The 19250-nt window shown below is 42.2% G+C and overlaps 1 protein-coding gene across 1 annotated transcript in view; it reads right to left on the bottom strand.

Moving 5' to 3' along the window:
* STAG2 (stromal antigen 2) overlaps positions 1-19250 on the bottom strand; it is a 174916-nt gene that overhangs the window by 62422 nt on the left and 93244 nt on the right. The window contains exons 7-15 of the mRNA XM_045030088.1: positions 16222-16426; positions 14988-15139; positions 13237-13310; positions 13012-13135; positions 5605-5703; positions 5421-5500; positions 4298-4405; positions 2611-2722; positions 666-783 (exon numbers count right to left, since the gene is read on the bottom strand). Of these exons, the coding sequence (XP_044886023.1) occupies positions 666-783; positions 2611-2722; positions 4298-4405; positions 5421-5500; positions 5605-5703; positions 13012-13135; positions 13237-13310; positions 14988-15139; positions 16222-16426 (1072 nt within the window). The remainder of the gene's footprint in view (positions 1-665; positions 784-2610; positions 2723-4297; positions 4406-5420; positions 5501-5604; positions 5704-13011; positions 13136-13236; positions 13311-14987; positions 15140-16221; positions 16427-19250) is intronic.

Here is a 19250-nt window from a genome sequence, read left to right as displayed (position 1 = left end):
CTTTCAGGTAACGTAATTAAGAAGTGAGCATTATCTCCCATAAATGTAAACAAACTTGTTTCTCTTAGTGATTGGCTGAACAAGAAGTAGGACTGAGTGTACTTGTAGACTCTAAAGTTTTACATTGTTTTGTTTTTGAATGCAGGGTTTTTTTTGTACATAATTCTATATTTGTAAGTTCAACTTTCATGATAAAGAGATTGCACTGCAGTACTTGTATTAGCTGAACTGAAAAATATTTTTTTTTACAGTGCAAATATTTGTAATAAAAAATAAATGTAAAGTGAGCACTGTACACTTTGTATTTTGTATCAATATATTTGAAAATGTAGAAAACATCCAAAAATATTTAAATAAATTGCATTCTATTATTAACAGTTTGATTCAGTTTTTAATCGCATGACAGCCCTAGTTAAAAGTTATATGAATAAAGGCTTCTCACATAGTACATGATGGTTAAAATTAGTCTAACTCCATTGTGACTACAATTAGTCAAATAATTAGTGATCTAGTCTGGGCAGTCCATATCAATCTGAAGTTATTTACGTTCTGCTTAAATTATTCCAAAAATTTGGGTGAGTTAGTTTCAGTATCTCAACTATATCAAATGCTGAAAAATGAACAATATGTCAATTTGGACAACAAGATATAATGAAATCTCTTACGCTCCTCTCCATTGAGTGGCTCCTCCAACAGAAGACTATTCATACATTCCCAGTCCTTCAAGAGTTCTGTTGCACAGTCCCACATGCTGTCCACAAGATAAGCAGCATGCTCATGTAACTAAAAAGAATACATTAGTTATATTCCCCAGTCAATGAAAAAGATAGTTTTTAACTTTGTGGCACATTAATTCAGCGATCTCAACACTGTTACAGCAAATATGAAATAGTGACTTTTAAAGTACAAATATTCTTACCAACTTCCTCTTTGGTTTGTATATTAACATTTTCAATTTGCTGAGTTACTAACAGTTATTTGGACAGAATGTGAAGCAGCAGAAAGCAAACTTTGTGAGTTGTCTCAATCCAAACCTTTTATGTGAGAAGACTGTGCCTAATTTTCCCAACTAACAGGTCTGATGCTGCAAGACACTGAGCACTCTTATCTCCCATTCATACAGGAGACATTCAACACCTAGCAAGGCCCAAACTTCTTTGTCCTTGTGACAGGGCAGAGCGGCCCCGCACTGGTACAGCAGAGGTTAACTCTTCCTTCCTAGCAGAGGAAGCCACACCCCGGAAGCTCTGCTGGGCATGCTTCAACCGGAGAACAGATATAAAAGCCTGCAGAACAGCTCAGTCTGGGCTGACCACTGGAGGAGAAGGACGCACGCTGCCTGCGCCTGAGGAGGGAGAGCCTGCGCATCAGGATCCACGAGTCAGTCAAGCCGAGGCACTACCTGGGACCCTGATGGGGGACGTCATGGGGGAGAAACAGACCAGAGGACCCCCCTCCCCAGATGAACTAGTATTTACGGTAGGAAGTGACCCAAGGGAACTCTAGAGACAGTGTTAGAGCTGTGGGGAAGCTCGGCATGTTACGGGCGGATCCCCGCCAAGCGAGGGGCAAGGAGAGCTTGCCACTACCAGGGTCCTGGATCGGGGCTCGGTGGAGAGGGCGGGCCCAAGTCCCCCTACCCCCTCACCTCCGAACCGTGAGGGATCTCATGTGGACTCTGGCCGCTAGGCCGCGCTACCCTGCTCAGAAGGGGGTGCATATGGACTATGACCACTAGGCCGCGCTACACCGCTCGGAAGGGGGAGTATATGGACTACGACCGCTAGGTCGCACTACCACGCCAGAATCTTCTCAGCCCACACCTGGATCCCCCTGTCACTTGGATGCTGCCCACATAGAGGGGCAGGGCCATGGGGTGTTTCTGGGGCTGGCCATGTCTTTGTGCTATGTCAGGGTTGGATGCAGCCTCACCACTTGGGGGGGCCCTGCTGGCAGACAGCTGCACAGTGATCATCTCAGTGGCCTGTGCTCCTCAATGCCATGCTGGAGCCTCCACATTTATTTGCAGAATTTTAATCTTTTTTGGCGCAGAATGCCCTCAGGAGTTGTTTTATATCTCTCTCTCTCATATATGGTTTTAAGTGACTGGCTGTCTATTCCATTAAATGGGTTCCTGTACTCTGCAGATCTTCAATGATATACTACACTATAAAGAATAAAGTCCAGTTTCCCAGGGTAATGATTTAAAACAGGAAACCAATATGGACATGTAGTACATGAGAGCAGGAAAGAACGGAACTCTCTCTTAGGGTATATCTATACTACCCGCTGAATCGGCAGGCAGCGACTGAGCCAGCGGGGGGGTCGATTTATCACGTCTAGTCTAGACGCGATAAATCGAGCCCCGAGTGCTCTCCCGTAGACTCCTGTACTCCACCGCTGCGAGAGGTGCAAGCAGAGTCGACAGGAGAGCGGCAGCAGTCGACTCACCGCAGTAAAGACACCGCAGTGAGTAGGTGTAAGTAAGTCGACTTCAGCTACGTTATTCACATAGCTGAAGTGTCGTAACTTAGATTGATTCTCCGCCCCACCAGTGTAGACCAGGCCTTAGCCACAGTGATAAAATGGATAATGTGAAACTCAACTTACTTCACTTTCCAAAAAGAAAAATACCAAAGTCTTCACAAGGTTAGCATTTGGACCTTGTCTCCCCCTCCTTTTAAGCAGTCCATCATCTTCAGGCTCTCTGCGACTGAAAAGCCTAAGAAAATAAAATATTTTTAACATAAAAATATTTTCTCCTTGAAGGAAATAAGAAATGCTATACTGAAACAGACTAGCAGTATTAGTATCCTGTTTCCAACAGTAACCAATGCTGAATATTTCAAATGAAGATGTAAACTGCTCCTCTTGAGGTCCCTTCCAGTTCTCTGATTCTATGATTTGAGCTCTAAGAGGCAGCTTTGTAAGTTTCAGGAATTGATAGAGCTGCCTTTCCATTAGTGTCATGCAGGATTTAGGCCTTAAATCCCAGAAAAGATTAAGCAGGTGCTTAACTAAGCATTTGAGTTGTCCAACTTTAAACACTCATTTCAGTGGGACTAATCAAGTGTTTATAGCTGAGCAAGTGCATAAGTCTACAGGACTGAGGCTGAAGTCTTAATGACACTAATACTCCACATAGATCATTGCAGGTCTGCATAACAAAATTATCCATTTTTATAATCTCTTATAAATGGCCTAAATTTCCCAAAGAATGTAGGTGTCTTACAAAAGGACTTTGCACTATTCCAAGTAATTATTATTTATTATTTGTAATATCATACTGCCTGAGAGCCCCTATCATGAATCATGACCCCATTGTGCTAGGAGCTGTACAAAAACTGTACAAAAAGACAGTTCCTACCCCAAAGAGTTTACAATCTCAGTAACTATGTAATAGTTACACAGAAAATTTGATAAGTAAAAGGACTGAGAGCCCTTTTATATCCATCTTATGCAATCTGCCATTGTCAGAAGATTAGCTGAAGCAACGGCCACTAGAAATACACACTACAGAGAAACAGCATTATCGCAAAAGAGTAAGCTTGGTAAGGACAAAAACTTGGGTATGTACCAAATTCAAATCCCATAGACTTGTAGATTTACCAATTGGTGGACACAGATTTATCAGACTCTTCATGAACTCTTTTACTGAAAGATGATGAGAAAAATGGAAGTTTACAGGAACAAGCTAAACCACAATGGCTGCCAGATGTACCAAGACAGCAGACAATCCAAAATAATGTGGATCAGTCATGTAAGAGAAAGTAATACCAATACACATCCTAATCCATTCCTTAAAATATCTCCACTTCTAAGTGTAATATATGCAACATTTTACATGGCATTCATGAGAACAGGGTGTATTTTTTGCATAATTTAGCTGGGATGGCCACATATTAAGCAAGAAAACTATGAGCTACTTATGCAAGTGTATGTTTTATGTACATGCTACATTACACAGAAAAGGTATTTTAAGAATTCTCTAAAACATTTCACATGAGACAGGTTTACAATTTGTAGGGTCTTGCCAGACTACCTGCAGTTTCCGGATTCCAAAATAACAGCCAGCACCAGGACTAATGCTTCTATCTGAGCCTGGGTTGTGACTTTTTTTTTTTTTAAATGTAGATCTCGCTACAAGTTATCCATGCCTTTGTATTTTAACACCTACTTCCTTACTCAGATTTCCATTTTCCTAGCTAGAAGGTAAATATCCATTATATTAGTGCTTTTTTAGATAGTCCATGCAATAAAAAGGTAATCAATTAACATTAAGTATATTGCTCCTCACTTTTTATAAAGAAACTCCCCTGCAGCTACTGCTACTGGCCGGTGAGCCGAGTAAACCAGATGATAGACATTTTCACAGTCTTCTGCAGTCAGAACTTCTTCACTACTCCTAGGAAGAGAATGGAAAAAAAATACACAGACAAAAAATTTAATTCTATCATTAGACAGGAAAAAAGCGAAGAGTCAAAAGAAAGCCTTGTCACTAAAATATCCTCAATCCTTTAACAAACAAAAAAACCCAACAAGTGAATAGTCCTTCCACATGGAGGATACAGCACTGCTAAAATATTAGTCTAATTTGTTGGGCAACCCTTTGCTTTGCCTACATGCGCCATGCTTTTAAATCAACAGGGTACTGAAACTATCACTTCACAAACAAAATCAAGTCAAGCCTGTCTCCAATTACATACTCTATAGCAAGCTAGTTCTTCTGCTTCATGTCATCTCATCTTGTTATGGATAAGAAAGGTTAGCTACTAGGGTTAAGATTTTCAACTCATTCTAGGAGACTCCTATCTTCCAATAAAATTAATCAAGATTGTTTCTTGGCCTATAGTAATGATTAACCTTACCCTAAGATTTTAGTGTCGTGTATCCATTTCACCTATAGCATCTAGTTTAGAAAAAGACCTTAATCTGATACTATACTAGTCCTAACCAGAGAATATCTTTGAAATAAACTGTCTACTGATTGTCAGAAAGGTTCTCAAGATATAAAAATGTTGTTTTTAAAATAGCATTCCACAAATTTACACTACATTTTCTAAAACATATCCAAGACACAGTATGTTGTGACCTAAGAGTCAGCTTAGTTCAATTATTGCCTCCTATCAGACACATCCCATCTGCAGTATATCTTTTTAGTTCAGCTCTATTATGAAAACTTCAAATTGAAATGAGTGCCGTAATATTTCTATCATTTAAATGTGTAAACTGGGTAAAGGTTGGGATGATATCCTTGCTGGAAATATCATTGCTGACTATTTCTAGAATACATCATTGTGCTAGTGTAAGATGGACAAACTTCTCTCAGACTCTGTATGGAGGCGTCTGACTTACACTTACACACAGATATTTTTCAAGTTCTTGTACTTCATATTAATCAGAAATAGATATATACTTACTGTAAAACAAGAGTAAGTAATTTTATTGCTTGGACTGCAACATCATATTCTTTGTCAAGAGTCATAGACACAATTCTATCCTAAGAACAAAAAGGAAACTATTTTCAAAGCAGCACAAAGTAAAACAGAACAATTTTTAAAAAGCTTAAAGTCAGTTTTCTTGAAAATATCAAACTATACGTACCTTGAATCGACTGGTGAAGAGTTCCAATTTGGAATTAAGCTCTTTATTATAGTAAAGTCCTTGCAAAGCAGTAAGACATTTGAGTCTTACCTCCCCTTGCTAAAATAAAATTAAGAACTGGATTAAAACCAAGTATGTATCTGAAGTGTATTTCATCTTCAAAGCATATATAATTTTCCACTCTAAAATCTGAAATTGTCGAAATAAAATTAAGATCCTGTGGCTCACATTATCTTGTTTTCCCAGATCACTGGCATAATTATCAGCAGCTCTTCTCTTGAGCAACAAACTACCAAAGATGATCATCATGATATTGATGTTATAATTACTTTTTACCCTTTCAGGGTGTAAAAAACATTTACAAACTTTGTAACTCTTGTTCTTTGAGATGTGTTGCATATGTCTAGAGCCCTACCTAATTCATAGCCCGTTTTGGTCAATTTCATGGTCATTGGATTTTAAAAATCGTAAATTTAATGATTTCAGATACTTAAATCTGAAATTTCACGGTATTGAAATCGTGTCTTACTAATCTATTAGAGTTCTTTGAAGGGGTCAACAAACATGTGGACAAGGAGGATCCAGTGGACATAGTGTACTTAGATTTCAGGAAAGCCTTTGACAAGGTAAATTAAGTTGTCATGGGATAAGAGGGAAGGCCCTTTCAGGGATTGAGAACTGGTTAAAAGACAGGGAACAAAGGGTAGGAATTAATGGTAAATTCTCAGAATGGAGAGGGGTAACTAGTGGTGTTCCCCAAGGGTCAGTCCTAGGACCAATCCTATTCAACTTATTCATAAATGATCTGGAGAAAGGGTTAAACAGTGAGGTGGCAAAGTTCGCAGATGATACTAAGCTGCTCAAGATAGTTAAGACCCAAGCACTGTGAAGAACTTCAAAAAGATCTCACAAAACTAAGTGATTGGGCAACAAAAATGGCAAATGAAATTTAATGTGGATAAATGTAAAGTAATGCACATTGGAAAAACTAATCCCAACTATACATACAATATGATGGGGGTTAATTTAGCTACAACGAATCAGGAAAAAGATCTTGGAGTCATCGTGGATAGCTCTCTGAAGATGTCCACGCAGTGTGCAGAGACGGTCAAAAAAGCAAACAGGATGTTAGGAATCATTAAAAAGGGGATAAAGAATAAGAAGGAGAATATATTATTGCCCTTATATAAATCAATGGTATGCCCACATCTTGAATACTGCATACAGATGTGGTCGCTTCATCTCAAAAAAGATATACTGGCACTAGAAAAGGTTCAGAGAAGGGCAACTAAAATGATTAGGGGGTTTGAAGAGGGTCCCATATGAGGAGAGATTAAAGAGGCTAGGACTCTTCAGCTTGGAAAAGAGGAGACTAAGGGGGATATGATAGAGGTATATAAAATGATGAGTGATGTAGAGAAAGTAGATAAGGAAGAGTTATTTACTTATTCCCATAATACAAGAACTAGGGGTCACCAAATGAAATTAATAGGCAGCAGGTTTAAAACAAATAAAAGGAAGTTCTTCTTCACACAGAGCACAGTCAACTTGTGGAACTCCTTACCTGAGGAGGTTGTGAAGGCTAGGACTATAACCGTGTTTCAAAGAGAACTGGATAAATTCATGGAGGTTAAGTCCATTAATGGCTATTAGCCACGATGGGTAAGGAATGGTGTTCCTAGCCTCTGTTTGCAAGAGGGTGGAGATGGATGGCAGGAGAGAGATCACTTGATCATTACCTGTTAGGTTCACTCTCTCTGGGGCACCTGGCATTGGCCACTGTTGGTAGACAGGATACTGGGCTAGATAGACCTTTGGTCTGACCCAGTATGGCCATTCTTATGGAAATGCGCCACGTAGGCAGCAGATGAGGCCTGAGCTCTAGTCGAATGGGCCTTCACTATAGGAGGTGGGGGAACCCCTGCCAGGTCATAACAAGTGCGTATGCACGAGGTGATCCAGCGGGAGATCCGCTGGGTGGAAACTGGTCGCCCCCTCATACGCTCAGCATAAGCAATGAAAAGCTTAGGGGATCTACGGAAGTGCCTGGTTCTGTCTAAGTAAAAAGCCAGCGCTCTACGGACATCTAGCATGTGCAGGCATCTTTCCTAATTGGAGGAATGGGGCTTAGGACAGAGGACTGGGAGGAAGATGTCTTGATCCATGTGGAAAGCCGAGACTACCTTTGACAGAAAAGCCGGGTGTGGGCGGAGCTGAACCTTATCCCTATGAAAGACCGTATATGGGGGTTCGCCACCTTACACGATAGGTGGGACCACGAACATGTGGCCAAAGGCTCAAATGGAGGCCCTGTGAGGCAGGAGAGCACTAGGTTCAGGTCCCAGAGGGGGTCCGGGGGTCTAGTGTAAGGAAATGCCAGATCCAGCCCTTTCAGGAACCGGGAGGTCATTTGGTGTGAAAACACCGAGTGGCCCTGCACTGGGGGGTGGAAAGCCGAAATGGCCACCAGGTGCACCCTGACCAAAGAGGGCGCCAGCCCTTGGGTCCTAAGGGACAGGAGATAATCGAGGATGAGCTGGATAGACGCGGAGGAGGGGGAAGAACCCCTCTCCCCTGCCCACATGGAGAACCAATACCAATTTGGCCAGGTAGGTTCGACGTGTGGACGGTTTCCTGCTCTCGAGCAGGACCTGTCTAATATCCTGAGAATACCTCCCCTCCTCCTCATTCAACCACGGAGCAGCCATGCTGTTAAATGGAGCCCGGCCAGGTTGGGGTGGAGGAGACGTCCCTCCTCCTGGGAGAGGAGGTCCAGTCGGATCAGCAGCCTGCAACCTAACAACTACAGGAGGGACCCATACTAATGTTGACGGGCCCAATCCGGGGCTATGAGGATAATCCGAGCCCCATCTGCCTTTACCTTCTGGAGGACCTTGCCTATCAGGGGAAGGGCGGGAAGGCGTAGAACAGGCGACCCGACCATGGGATTAGGAACGCGTCTGATATCGCCCCCTTCGCCCTCTCCCACCCTGGAGCAGAATTGTGGGCATAGGCGATTCTGGATGGTGGCGAACAGATCTACCTGAGGAGTGCCCCATTCTAGGAAGAGCTGCCTGGCCACCTCCCTGTGTAGAGACCACTTGTGTTGTTGGGAGAACCACCTGCTTAGGCGATCTGCGAGCGCATTGCGCCTGCCAGGCAGGTGAAAAGCCCTGAGAAGGATGTTGTGGGCTATACAGAACTCCCAGAGGAGATAGGCTTCCTGGCACAAAGCACAAAATGTGTGCCCCCTTGCCTGTTGATATAATACATAGCAGTCGTATTGTCCGTGAGGACCCTGACCACCTTCCCCCCCTAGGTACTGGCTGAAGGCTATGCAGGCCAGGCGCACCGCCCTGAGCTCCCTGACATTTATGTGCAGATGCAATTCCGAGGGCGACCATCTGCCCTGGGTTTTGAAGCTCTCTACGTGGGCTCCCCATCCCAAGTCTGAGGCGTCCGACAACAGATCTAGTGTGGGAGGGGATTCCCCGAAGGGCATTCCCTGAAGCACGTTGCTCGGGAGGGACCACCATTGCAGGTCGGCTACTACATTGGGTGGCAACGTGACGACCTTGTCCAGGTCGTCCCAGGCCAGGGAATACTGGAAGGCCAGCCAAAGTTGGAGGAGCCTCATCCTGAGCCTGGCATGTCGCACATGGAGATGCATTCTGCCATATGGCCTAGGATTTGAAGGCATACCCGTGCCGTCGTCACCAGAAAGGCCTTGACCGAGGTGACAAGACCTCTGAGCATCTCAAGCCTGTCCCAGGGGAGGGAGGCCGTGGCTACCCGAGAGTCTAACAGTGCCCCTATGAAGTGTATGTGCTGGACCAGGACTAACGTGGACTTCTCTTTGTTCACCACCAGGCCTAGTCTCGTGAAGGTATCTAGCAGGAATTCCATCTGTGCCTGCACCTGGGACCGAGACTTGCCCTTGAGCAGCCAGTTGTCCAGGTAGGGGAAGATCTGCAGCCTGTTCCTCCTGAGGTGGGCTGCCACCACCGCCATGCATTTGATAAAAACCCTGGGGGCCGTGGAAAGGCCAAAGGGGAGGACCGTAAACTGGTAATGGTCTGTCCCCACCAGAAAGTGGAGGAAGCGCCTGTGACCCTCGAAAATGTGGATATGGAAGTACGCATCCTGGAGATCCAGGGATGCGAACCAATCCCCCGGATCCAGGGACGGAATAATAGAGGTCAGGGACACCATACAGAATTTGCAGCGAACCAAAAACTGGTTGAAATTCTTCAGGTGGAGGATGGGCCTGAGCCCACCTTTTGCCTTCGGGATCAGGAAATACCGGGAGTAAAACCCTTTGCCCTGGAATTCCCGAGGGACCCTCTCCACCGCGCCTAGGGCGAGAAGGCGCGACACCTCTTGAGATAGAAGGAGGGCGTGCTCCAGTTCCCCAGGGACATCCCGGGACGGAGGATGATGTGGTGGGGTTGCATCTAACTGCAGCCTGTACCCCTCGGAGACGGTACTGAGGACCCACCGGTCTGACGTTATACGGGACCAATGCACTCTGAAGGCTGATAAACGGTTGCCAAAAAAACTTTATTAACTGGGGGGTTTCCCTGGCAACAGGCCAGGTGGCCCCCCTCAAAGAGACAAAGACGCCTCTTCCCTTGCCTCTTGCCCGTCGAGGGGCTGGGGCGTGGGGCCGAACGGGACTGGTGCTGAGACCTGCGCCTCTGGTCCCTAGGTCTCTTAGTCGGAGGTTCGTATCTGCCCCTTATGGGGGGAGCCAAGGGCTGCATTGTCGGACTCGGTCCCAGGCGACCCCGACAATGGAGTGGGAACCTGACGTGGGCTACGGGAAGGCCCTGCAGATCGAGCAGGGACCTCAACCTCCAACCTGGCCGGTGAGCGCCCAGCAGTGGCTTCCCTCGGGAGCGGGGCCCCAACTCGGGTGGCCCGCTCGATACCGGCATGACCAGGATGTCTTGCGCTGCCTGAGCTGCCTCTGGCGTCGACAGAATCCTCATCGTCGGGGAGGCACGCGCTAACGGGGCCGGACTACTCCACTCCACACGTGTCGGAGGTCTGGGTCCCCAGGGGGATCGCAGGCTGCCCAACTCAAGTCCAGCCTCACCCCGTCCTTATCTCGGCGCTGCTGGGTCTTGGCTTGCTTCTTGGCCGGGAAGCGGTGATGGCTGGGGCTTCGCTCTGCACCGAGGATGTGGTGCCCGGTGCCGGGCCGTGTTGGCGCGGTGGTGCTGGGGCCAGAGCCGACTCCATAAGCAGGGCCTGGAGTCGGATCTCATGTTTGCATTTAGTCCGCGGCTTGAAGGACTTAGAGATTTTGCAGAGCTCACTTATATGAGTCTCGCCCATACAGCGAAGACACTCAGAGTGTGGATCGCTTCTGGGCATGGAATTGCGACAGGAGTCGCACGACTTGAAGCCTAGGGCTCGGGGCATGCCCCGAGCCAGGCTACTAACTGGAGAAAACTAGTAACGGACAAAGATCGTACTACTAAGGAAGATGCTGCAACAAAGCTGGAGCAGAAGTTCCGACTACCTTCACTGGCGGCAAGAAGGAACTGAGGGTGGGGGGAGTGCGCAGCCCCCTTTATGGCGCGATATAGAGGCGCCACTCCAAGGGTCGCAGCGGGGCTCCCCCACTATGGGTACTGCTAAGGGAAAAACGTCTGGTACCGGTGCACATGGCGAGCACCCACACCTACTGTGGAATACACCTGAGCAATCACTTGTAGAATAACCAATAAGCTCCAAAAACTAGCTACTTAATTACTAACCACACTCACTAACTACTTACAATATACAGAGAAAAGTCCATGGAAACCTTGTGAATGCAAAAACAGCAGTTCCAATGACCATCTCGGATGGCAAGAAGCAGGAGCAAGAAGTTGTGTGCTTTACTGGCGCTAAAGGCACAGCAGCACACAGCAGCACAGTTTGAGCCACCTCGACGGGTACTGCTGAGGGAAAAATTTTCGGAGACTGTGCAGAGCGCACGTGCACACCAAAAGTGGAATGCACATGTGCAATCACCTGAAGGATTTTAGTGCTTAAGATGTTAATTTTAGTGTAGTATTCCACAAAGTGCTTTTGCACCTCAATCCAAACTAGTAACTTAAAAATAAGTAACAAGTTTTTTTGGCAGAAAGCCAAAAACAAGTACTCAGACAAACCCTCCTGAAATTTAAATTTTACTCTGATGCAGAAAGCAGATTAAGACTTTTGCAACTAGCAAAACTGTTCAATTACCACAGCAAGCAAATAGCATCAGCCAGAGAAACTAAAACAGTTGGCATAATCCAGTGTCATAGTTAATGTGAAAGATAATATAAATAAGGAAGCTGAAAATTACAGAAAGGAAGTCAGTGTTGAAGATACTGACTAAAGAGGCATTTAAAAAGATTAAGTATATTTTATGGTTGATATTTTCTTTAATATGTTTGATATCTAAACTTCTATCTAAAATATGTATGATCTACTTTTAAAAAAGCATATGTGATGAAAACGACTCCAATAAACTCTCCATTGTTTATCCGATCAAAATTTAAAAAATAAATTCCTAAGAAATGTATTTGTACAACTTTAATCCATGTTGTGAAATAAAGTAATAGATTCAGAGGTATTATGAACTCAATTAGTTCTTAAATGACAGGAAAGTTTTTCCTTTTAAAAACAACAAGATGAATTATTTAAAAACTAAACTGCACTGATGTAGTATTTATACTATATACCAAAACCCAAAAAAATACTGAAACTAAAACACTCATATCAACATTCCCTATTTTACAATAGGACTATGAGTATACAAATTCCATATACCATGATCAAATTTTTAAAACTTGGGTACCCAAGTTAGGCACCTACACCCACATCTGAGGTACTAAGTACCTACCATTCCCAGACTTCAACAGGAGTTGAGGGTGTTCAACACCTCTGAAAAATTACGCCACTTGAATCCATATTTAGTGACACAAATTGAGACCTACAGTTTCCAAAGTGATGAGCAATTTTAGGTTGTCCATCTTGAGATGCCTTAAAGTGACCTGATTTTTATAAAGTGTGTGGAACCGACCCTCTGAAAATAAGCCCCTTTTAGAGATGTCAAGTTAGACACTTAGCTTTTAGCATCCACAATCACTGCTCACTTTTGAAAATGTAGGTGAATGTGCTTTATGGAAATTGTGAAAATGTTGGCTGATACACAATTGGATGAGTTGAATATATATTGCACTACCGCACTAGTAGACCTCAATAGTTTAGCCACTAGTTTCAGTATAAATAGGATTACGGACTGAATATATTAATTTTTTTAATTGGTTTTGGTTTTTTATCCGCTCAAATGCTAATTCTAGGTCTACCAATTCTTCCCCAGAAAATAACTTGTGGGTACAAACAGCACTGTTCAAATATACAGCTTACCTTATCATGCATAGTCCAACCTACATATTTTAAATAGCTGTCATTAAGAAAGGCATCACTATACATTTTCATCCATATGCCGATCTCTTCAATACAGATAGCTCTTATTTCAGCTATTGCATCTCTGCAAGGGGGAAAACAAAAAGGTAATGGTGAAAGGTAAAGTATTTACAACAAACTCAAAAAAGTTTACAAAGCTACAAATTACAGAACAAGTAAACTTACCGGTATCTATGCACAAAAACACCTTTAAATATTGCATTCATCATATTTTCTATTTCATCCTGATTTTCTTGAAGCTGAAAACAAAAAGAGTATATAATTACTGAATGATTGTAAAAATGTGAGTACTATAAATGATTTTGGTATTAGATGGAGTGCACCACATGCATATTTTTATAGTTTATTTTATGTGAGTCTTACACAACAGATTCTACTAAAAAGAAAATTGATTCAAAATTGTTTTGACAGTTCAGTCTACTCTGCAGTGAATATTTGTAAGTGCCAGTTTTCAGCATCATGCCCCAGTATTTAAGACACTTTAAATATTACAGCATGTCAATAACTATAATGTTGACAACTAGAAAAGAGACCAAATGTTTTCTTCCCCTATTACAAAGGCATTCTAACCTTTAGTAAATTACTTGTCTAATAATTTTTTTTGGAGTAATTTAAATTAAATTAAATTGTGTTTCCACATCTGGCATTCACTGTTTTAACCCTCTCCATATTGCTTCACTGGAGGAAAAAAGGGAAATTGAATGAGGGACTTGAAGAAATTAACTTCAATGAAGAGCGGGAAATTAGAAATGATGGAGGCAAAACAGTCCAGCTTCCACATAGAGAGAGAAAGTGGAAGAAAGCATTGACAAAACAGAGACACACAAATGAAGGACCCAGTTAGCTGTGGAGCTTGGGTGAACAGAAGAGAAGAAATGTGCAGAGCTATAAAGGCAAGGACCAGGAGCTTAAATTTAATGCAGAAGCTATAAACATACAATCAGAAGGCAAATAGATGAATTAACCAAAGCTATAAAGGGCTTACAGAGAAAGTCTAAAAACCAAACATACATGGGGCAAAATAAAACAGGGCAGTCTCAATTCTTACACCCTTTCCCTTTTGGAACTTGTGTGCTGTCTATTCAAGACCTAATCTTGTAAACACCAGTAGTCCCACTGAATTAAACAGGACTATACATGTGTAATCTTCAAAGGGTCAAAGCTATAAATGGAAGCTCTTTGGAAGACAAACATGAGACCATCTTACTAGTAATATCTAATAGTATATTTCCATTGTTCAATCTAAAATAATTAAAATTAAAAAATAATTGCATAAAGGGTGAAAAGAAAAATTAAAAATTCTGTTTTAATCACCTAGAATATTTTAACATATGAGAGAGAAGATATTTTTAAAAGATAAAAAAATAAATTAAAAACAAGTAGTATTTGCCATTTTTAATGTTTAAAATGAATTAGGGCTCATGAAAAGTGCTACAGCAGTAAATTAGCCGAGTTTCCTATGTTCAGAAAGGAAATGATAGAGACAGCTTAAGTTAACAGCTTTACCTCAACTTTGACTTCAGACAGGACAACTTCTATGGACAAGAAAATAGTTCAAAAGACTTTCTGCTGAGATTGTTTTTTGTGACAAGGGCTTCTGATTATTACATTGAAATAACCTACTTCTTTACCCTCGAACAAGAAGAGTAGTCAAAGGATGGTGAGTTTTGTTCATTACCTAGCTAAGCTCAATTTGAACCAAGAGATCCTTCTAGTTTTTATAACACAAGCATGTGTAAGTGTTTAGCAAAATAATAATTGACCGTTATGTGCAATTTAAAGATGAAACAAAATGGCAAAAAAAATTCCTTTGCAAAAACTAATTCATACAAGATTAATTGTTGTCATTTCATCAACATTTTCTCTCCTTCATCCCATCATGCACAGCAACTAGAAATATTAACAATTGCTCTAACCTCCTTCCTCTTCTGTAGCAAAAGTTCCAGCCTATCATTAGCTCGTTTTCCAATTATTTTATTTCGCTCTGCTTCATACTGCCGTTGTGTATTGTCCATGTTAATGCTAAGATTTAATGCCACATTCACTAAAGCAGTCATCAGCTTCATAGCTACAAAAAAGTAAAAAGTGAGAATTGATTTTAAAAGTTACCTTTGTAACAAAGATGAAAACAAATGAGTTATAATCTTCAAGTAAAATACTCTAGTACCACTTGTAAACACAATTGCTACATATTAAAGTGTTGTGAATATCTTCAATACATCTGTTTTAAACTTTAAGATATCCATAAAAATTGCAGACATTTAAATAAGAGCATAATTTTGCTGATAACTACTAATGTAGAAAAATAAAAAATTACTCAAACTGTATTATTTATTCAAATTGGTTAGCAATACAAGGAATGCATAAAAAGCGCAGATAAGACAAACTTGTGGGGAAAATGCCCTAACATTTTTACTCAATAATTAGCTATTTTATTTTATTTTTTATTTTATTCTATTTACTTGTTCATATTATGACTATCATTGTGATCTCTGAACTGCAACATATACATTTATGTAACAGAGCCTTCATTTAGCATTTCATTTAGCTGATCATATATAAATGTTAAAATGTGTTGCAACCGAAACATTAAATTAAGAGGACTCCACCATTAAATTAAGTAATACAGTCCACTGCGCTCAATCACTCAACCGCCAAAAAACAAGTCAGAATTTCTCTCTCTTCAAAAGGAGGTCACAGAAAGTTAGGACTATGATTTTCTCATAGAGGTCACAGAAATCATGAATATGAATAAAATCTGTGCAATATTGGAAATGGCTGTAAAAACACATTTGATTAGGCCCCAAGCTGAGTGGTTTTGTGACCCCATGCACTAGGTCACACCACCACTCAGGTTTGGACCATAGTTTGAGTCAGAAGGATGGATGGGCCAAAACTCAGTGGTGCTCCAACCCCATGCACCAGGTCACAACACCCAAAATTATAAAAACTACAACTAAAAAATTGATCCAGAATACAAAACTGAATAATTAAATGAAAATGAAATGACTAAACCAAATGCAACAAAATATGAAAGAGCCAAATACCGAATATTCAGAAAGTTTTACAAAAACACAGTCTCTTCTCTGATAATGCTGAAAACTGAAAAGAAAATGTATACAGAAGCTGAATAAATAAAAAGATGCTGACCTGCCAGTGTGCTAGTGTGTCGAAATGCTCTGACTTGTGAGTCCGATAGTCCTGTAAGCAGTGAAATGACTGTATCCATCATATATTCATCATATATGATACTATATTGACACTGTCGGACCAATACTCCAATGAACTCACAAAAACTGGATTTGAACTTCTTCCATTGAGGACCAGCCATGGTAAGTGGATAATCTCCACTATCCTACAAACACAAAAAGATATTCAAACATTAGCCAGCATATAACTATAAAAAAATTACATATTGTTAGAATACAACAGTACAGAATACAGATAAGTTGAAGGATAAAAAAAGGTTTGTTCAACCAGACAGAGCCCAGTTCTCTGCTGGTGTAAATGGGCACAGCTCACTATCTGGCCCAAAAACTTGCATTTACTTGTCAATTCAATTTTGCTATGCACAAAGCGAGCATTCACCTAATGGAATTCATTGACATTCCTTGCACAAAAATATACTGAGCTAATGTTCCACTGACCATTTTTTTCATAACACGCTAACAAATAAAGTAGACAAAAATATTTAGTATAACTAGAGCTAAATTAACAGAAAGGCCATGTAATCACAGAGTTATACACCAAGCTCATGAGCCAAGGAACTATTAGAACATTACAGAACCAGAAACTGTTAAAAGCAAAACTATTACCCCACAAAAATAATTAGTATCTACTTTCTTTCTACCTCTTAAAAAAAAAAAATCTAAAAGTGAAGGGAGGAGGGAGAGACCAGTGTGCATATTGAAAGATAAAACAAGTAAAACTGGTAAGTGATTTACATTTTCCTTTATTAATTGCTTCTGCAGACCCCCATTTCAAAAGACTAACTAGCAGCAGCATATTTCCAAAGGAAAGTTAAAGTGTACTTAATTTAAAAAAGTGATTAAACCACTGTCCTGAAACAACTTCCAGACCTAACTCCAAGCAACAGAGAACAACGCTTTGTGACTGTATAACTCCAGGTGTCAGTTTGATAGATTTTATGAAGAGACACTCTTTAAACAGTAGCTAATGATTATCTAAGACAGGGGTCCCCAACGCGATGCCCGCGGGTGCCATGGCGCCCACCGGAGCATCTGAGTGCACCCGCGTACTGGCTGGCGGACAAGCATCTGCCGAAATGCCGCTGAAAAGCAGCGTCATCAAAAGGTGTTGCCGCCAAAATGCAGCTGATTTTTGACAGGATTTTGGCAGCGATGCCTCTTGACGTTGCCGCTTCTTGGCGGCATTTCGGCTGATGCTTGTCCGTCAGCCATAGTCCTCTGTGGCTCGTCGTCCGGCGCCCGCCACCCAGAAAAGGTTGGGGACCACTGATCTAAGATACATTCCCAATCTTTATGGTAATGTAACTCTAAACTGGTCACAGACTTGGACACACAATGTATAATCCAATTAGAAAAACTTATTCATCCTGTGCAGTAACTGAGGTTCTTAGAGATACGTGTCCCTGTGCCTGCTCAACAGTAGGTGCAGTAGTGTCCCTGTGCCTGGGATTGGAGATCTTCGGTAGCAGTGCCCGTTGGGCCGCACATGCAATACTCCCCCATCTTGCACCATAAGCAATGTCTACATAGTGCTGTGTGGTCCAACTGCCCTCAGGTCCTTCTCTACTGCAGATCAATGTATGAACTCTGAAGCAGAAGGGAGGAGGGTGGGTAGTGGAGCACCCATAAGGACACACATCTCCAAGAACCTCAGTTACCATATAGGGTGAGTAGCCTTCTCTTCGAGTAGTGCTCCTGGGGTGCTCCACTGTAGGTCACTGTAGAGCACTGTCCCTAGTTGGAAGGCTGGGGCTTCGGAGTGATCACTACTGAGGACAGGACCGGACTGTATGGCGATATAGAGGAATAAAAGTGGTGATTGTCTGAATGATTTGGTTGTGTCAAGGTACAAGGCTAGTGCCCATCTAACATCTAAGGTATGAAGTGAGGCTTTGTGCTGGTTGCCACGTGGCTTGGGAAAGAAAGAAGGAAGGTCTGAGAAAAAGTCCATCGTTTTCCTTATTGCTTCAAATGCGTTGATTTTGGACGGAGCATTGAGGAGGCAGTTGTCTAGGTATGGGAATATTGCAATCCCTTGTTTGCACAGGTGTGCCACCACCACTGTGAGGACCTTGGAAAATACCCTGGGTGCTACAGAGAGGCAAAGGTAGTATCTATTATTGATAATGGTCAGACCACAAATCTGAGGAACTGTCTGTGGGAGTGTGTATGGTGATATGGAAGTAATACGCCTTGGAAGTTGAGGGCTGAGAACCAACTCCCCTATTCCAGTGCTGGGATTATTGTTGACAGTGTGACTATCCTGAAGCATTGTCGTTTGACCAACTTGTTGAGGTTCCTTGAGTCTAGGATAGGTCTACACCCGGAAGATTTCTTCTGGATCAGAAAATAGTGAGAATAAAATCTTCTCCCTCTCTGTTGGAATAAGACCAGTTCTACGGCTTCCAGTCACAGTGGTTTATTTCTTCTCATAGAAAGTGTTCATAAGAAGCGTCCCTGAAGAGGGACAGGGAGGGGGAGAGAGGAACAGAATAGAATAGCCCTTCCTGGCAATTTCCAAGGGCCACTCATTGGAGATGATTTCGCCATGATGGGTAGAATGGGGTCACACGATCACCAAACTCATGGATTACTGGAGATGGTTGCAGTAACTGGAGCGGGAGAGGCATCTTAGGACCTCAACCAAATGTTCAAAATTGTTGTTGGACAGGTGGGGCATAGTCACTTGTGCCAATGTCTGTCTGCACTTGGGAGGTGGTATCTGTTGCCTGTGTTGTGTATCATAATGCTGTTGAGGGGTGAAATGTGGAGGTCAAGATCTTGGGCCAGGTTGATATCTACCCTGTCTTCTCTTCAGTGCTGGTGTATATATGCCAAAGGAGCACAGTATCGCTCTCGATCGGTGCAGACAGATTTTTTTTTTCTCTGTCTGTCTCAGTCCCGGTTCGGAGTAATGGTGTGCCTATTTGTGGTTCTGCTGTTTTAGGGTCTTTGAACGCCTCAACAATC

This window comes from Mauremys mutica, chromosome 9 (genome assembly GCF_020497125.1).
Source record: "Mauremys mutica isolate MM-2020 ecotype Southern chromosome 9, ASM2049712v1, whole genome shotgun sequence".
Taxonomy (NCBI): Eukaryota; Metazoa; Chordata; order Testudines; family Geoemydidae; genus Mauremys; species Mauremys mutica.
The sequence above is the reverse complement of the archived record's forward strand: the minus strand, read 5'-3'. Positions and strand labels throughout refer to the sequence as shown.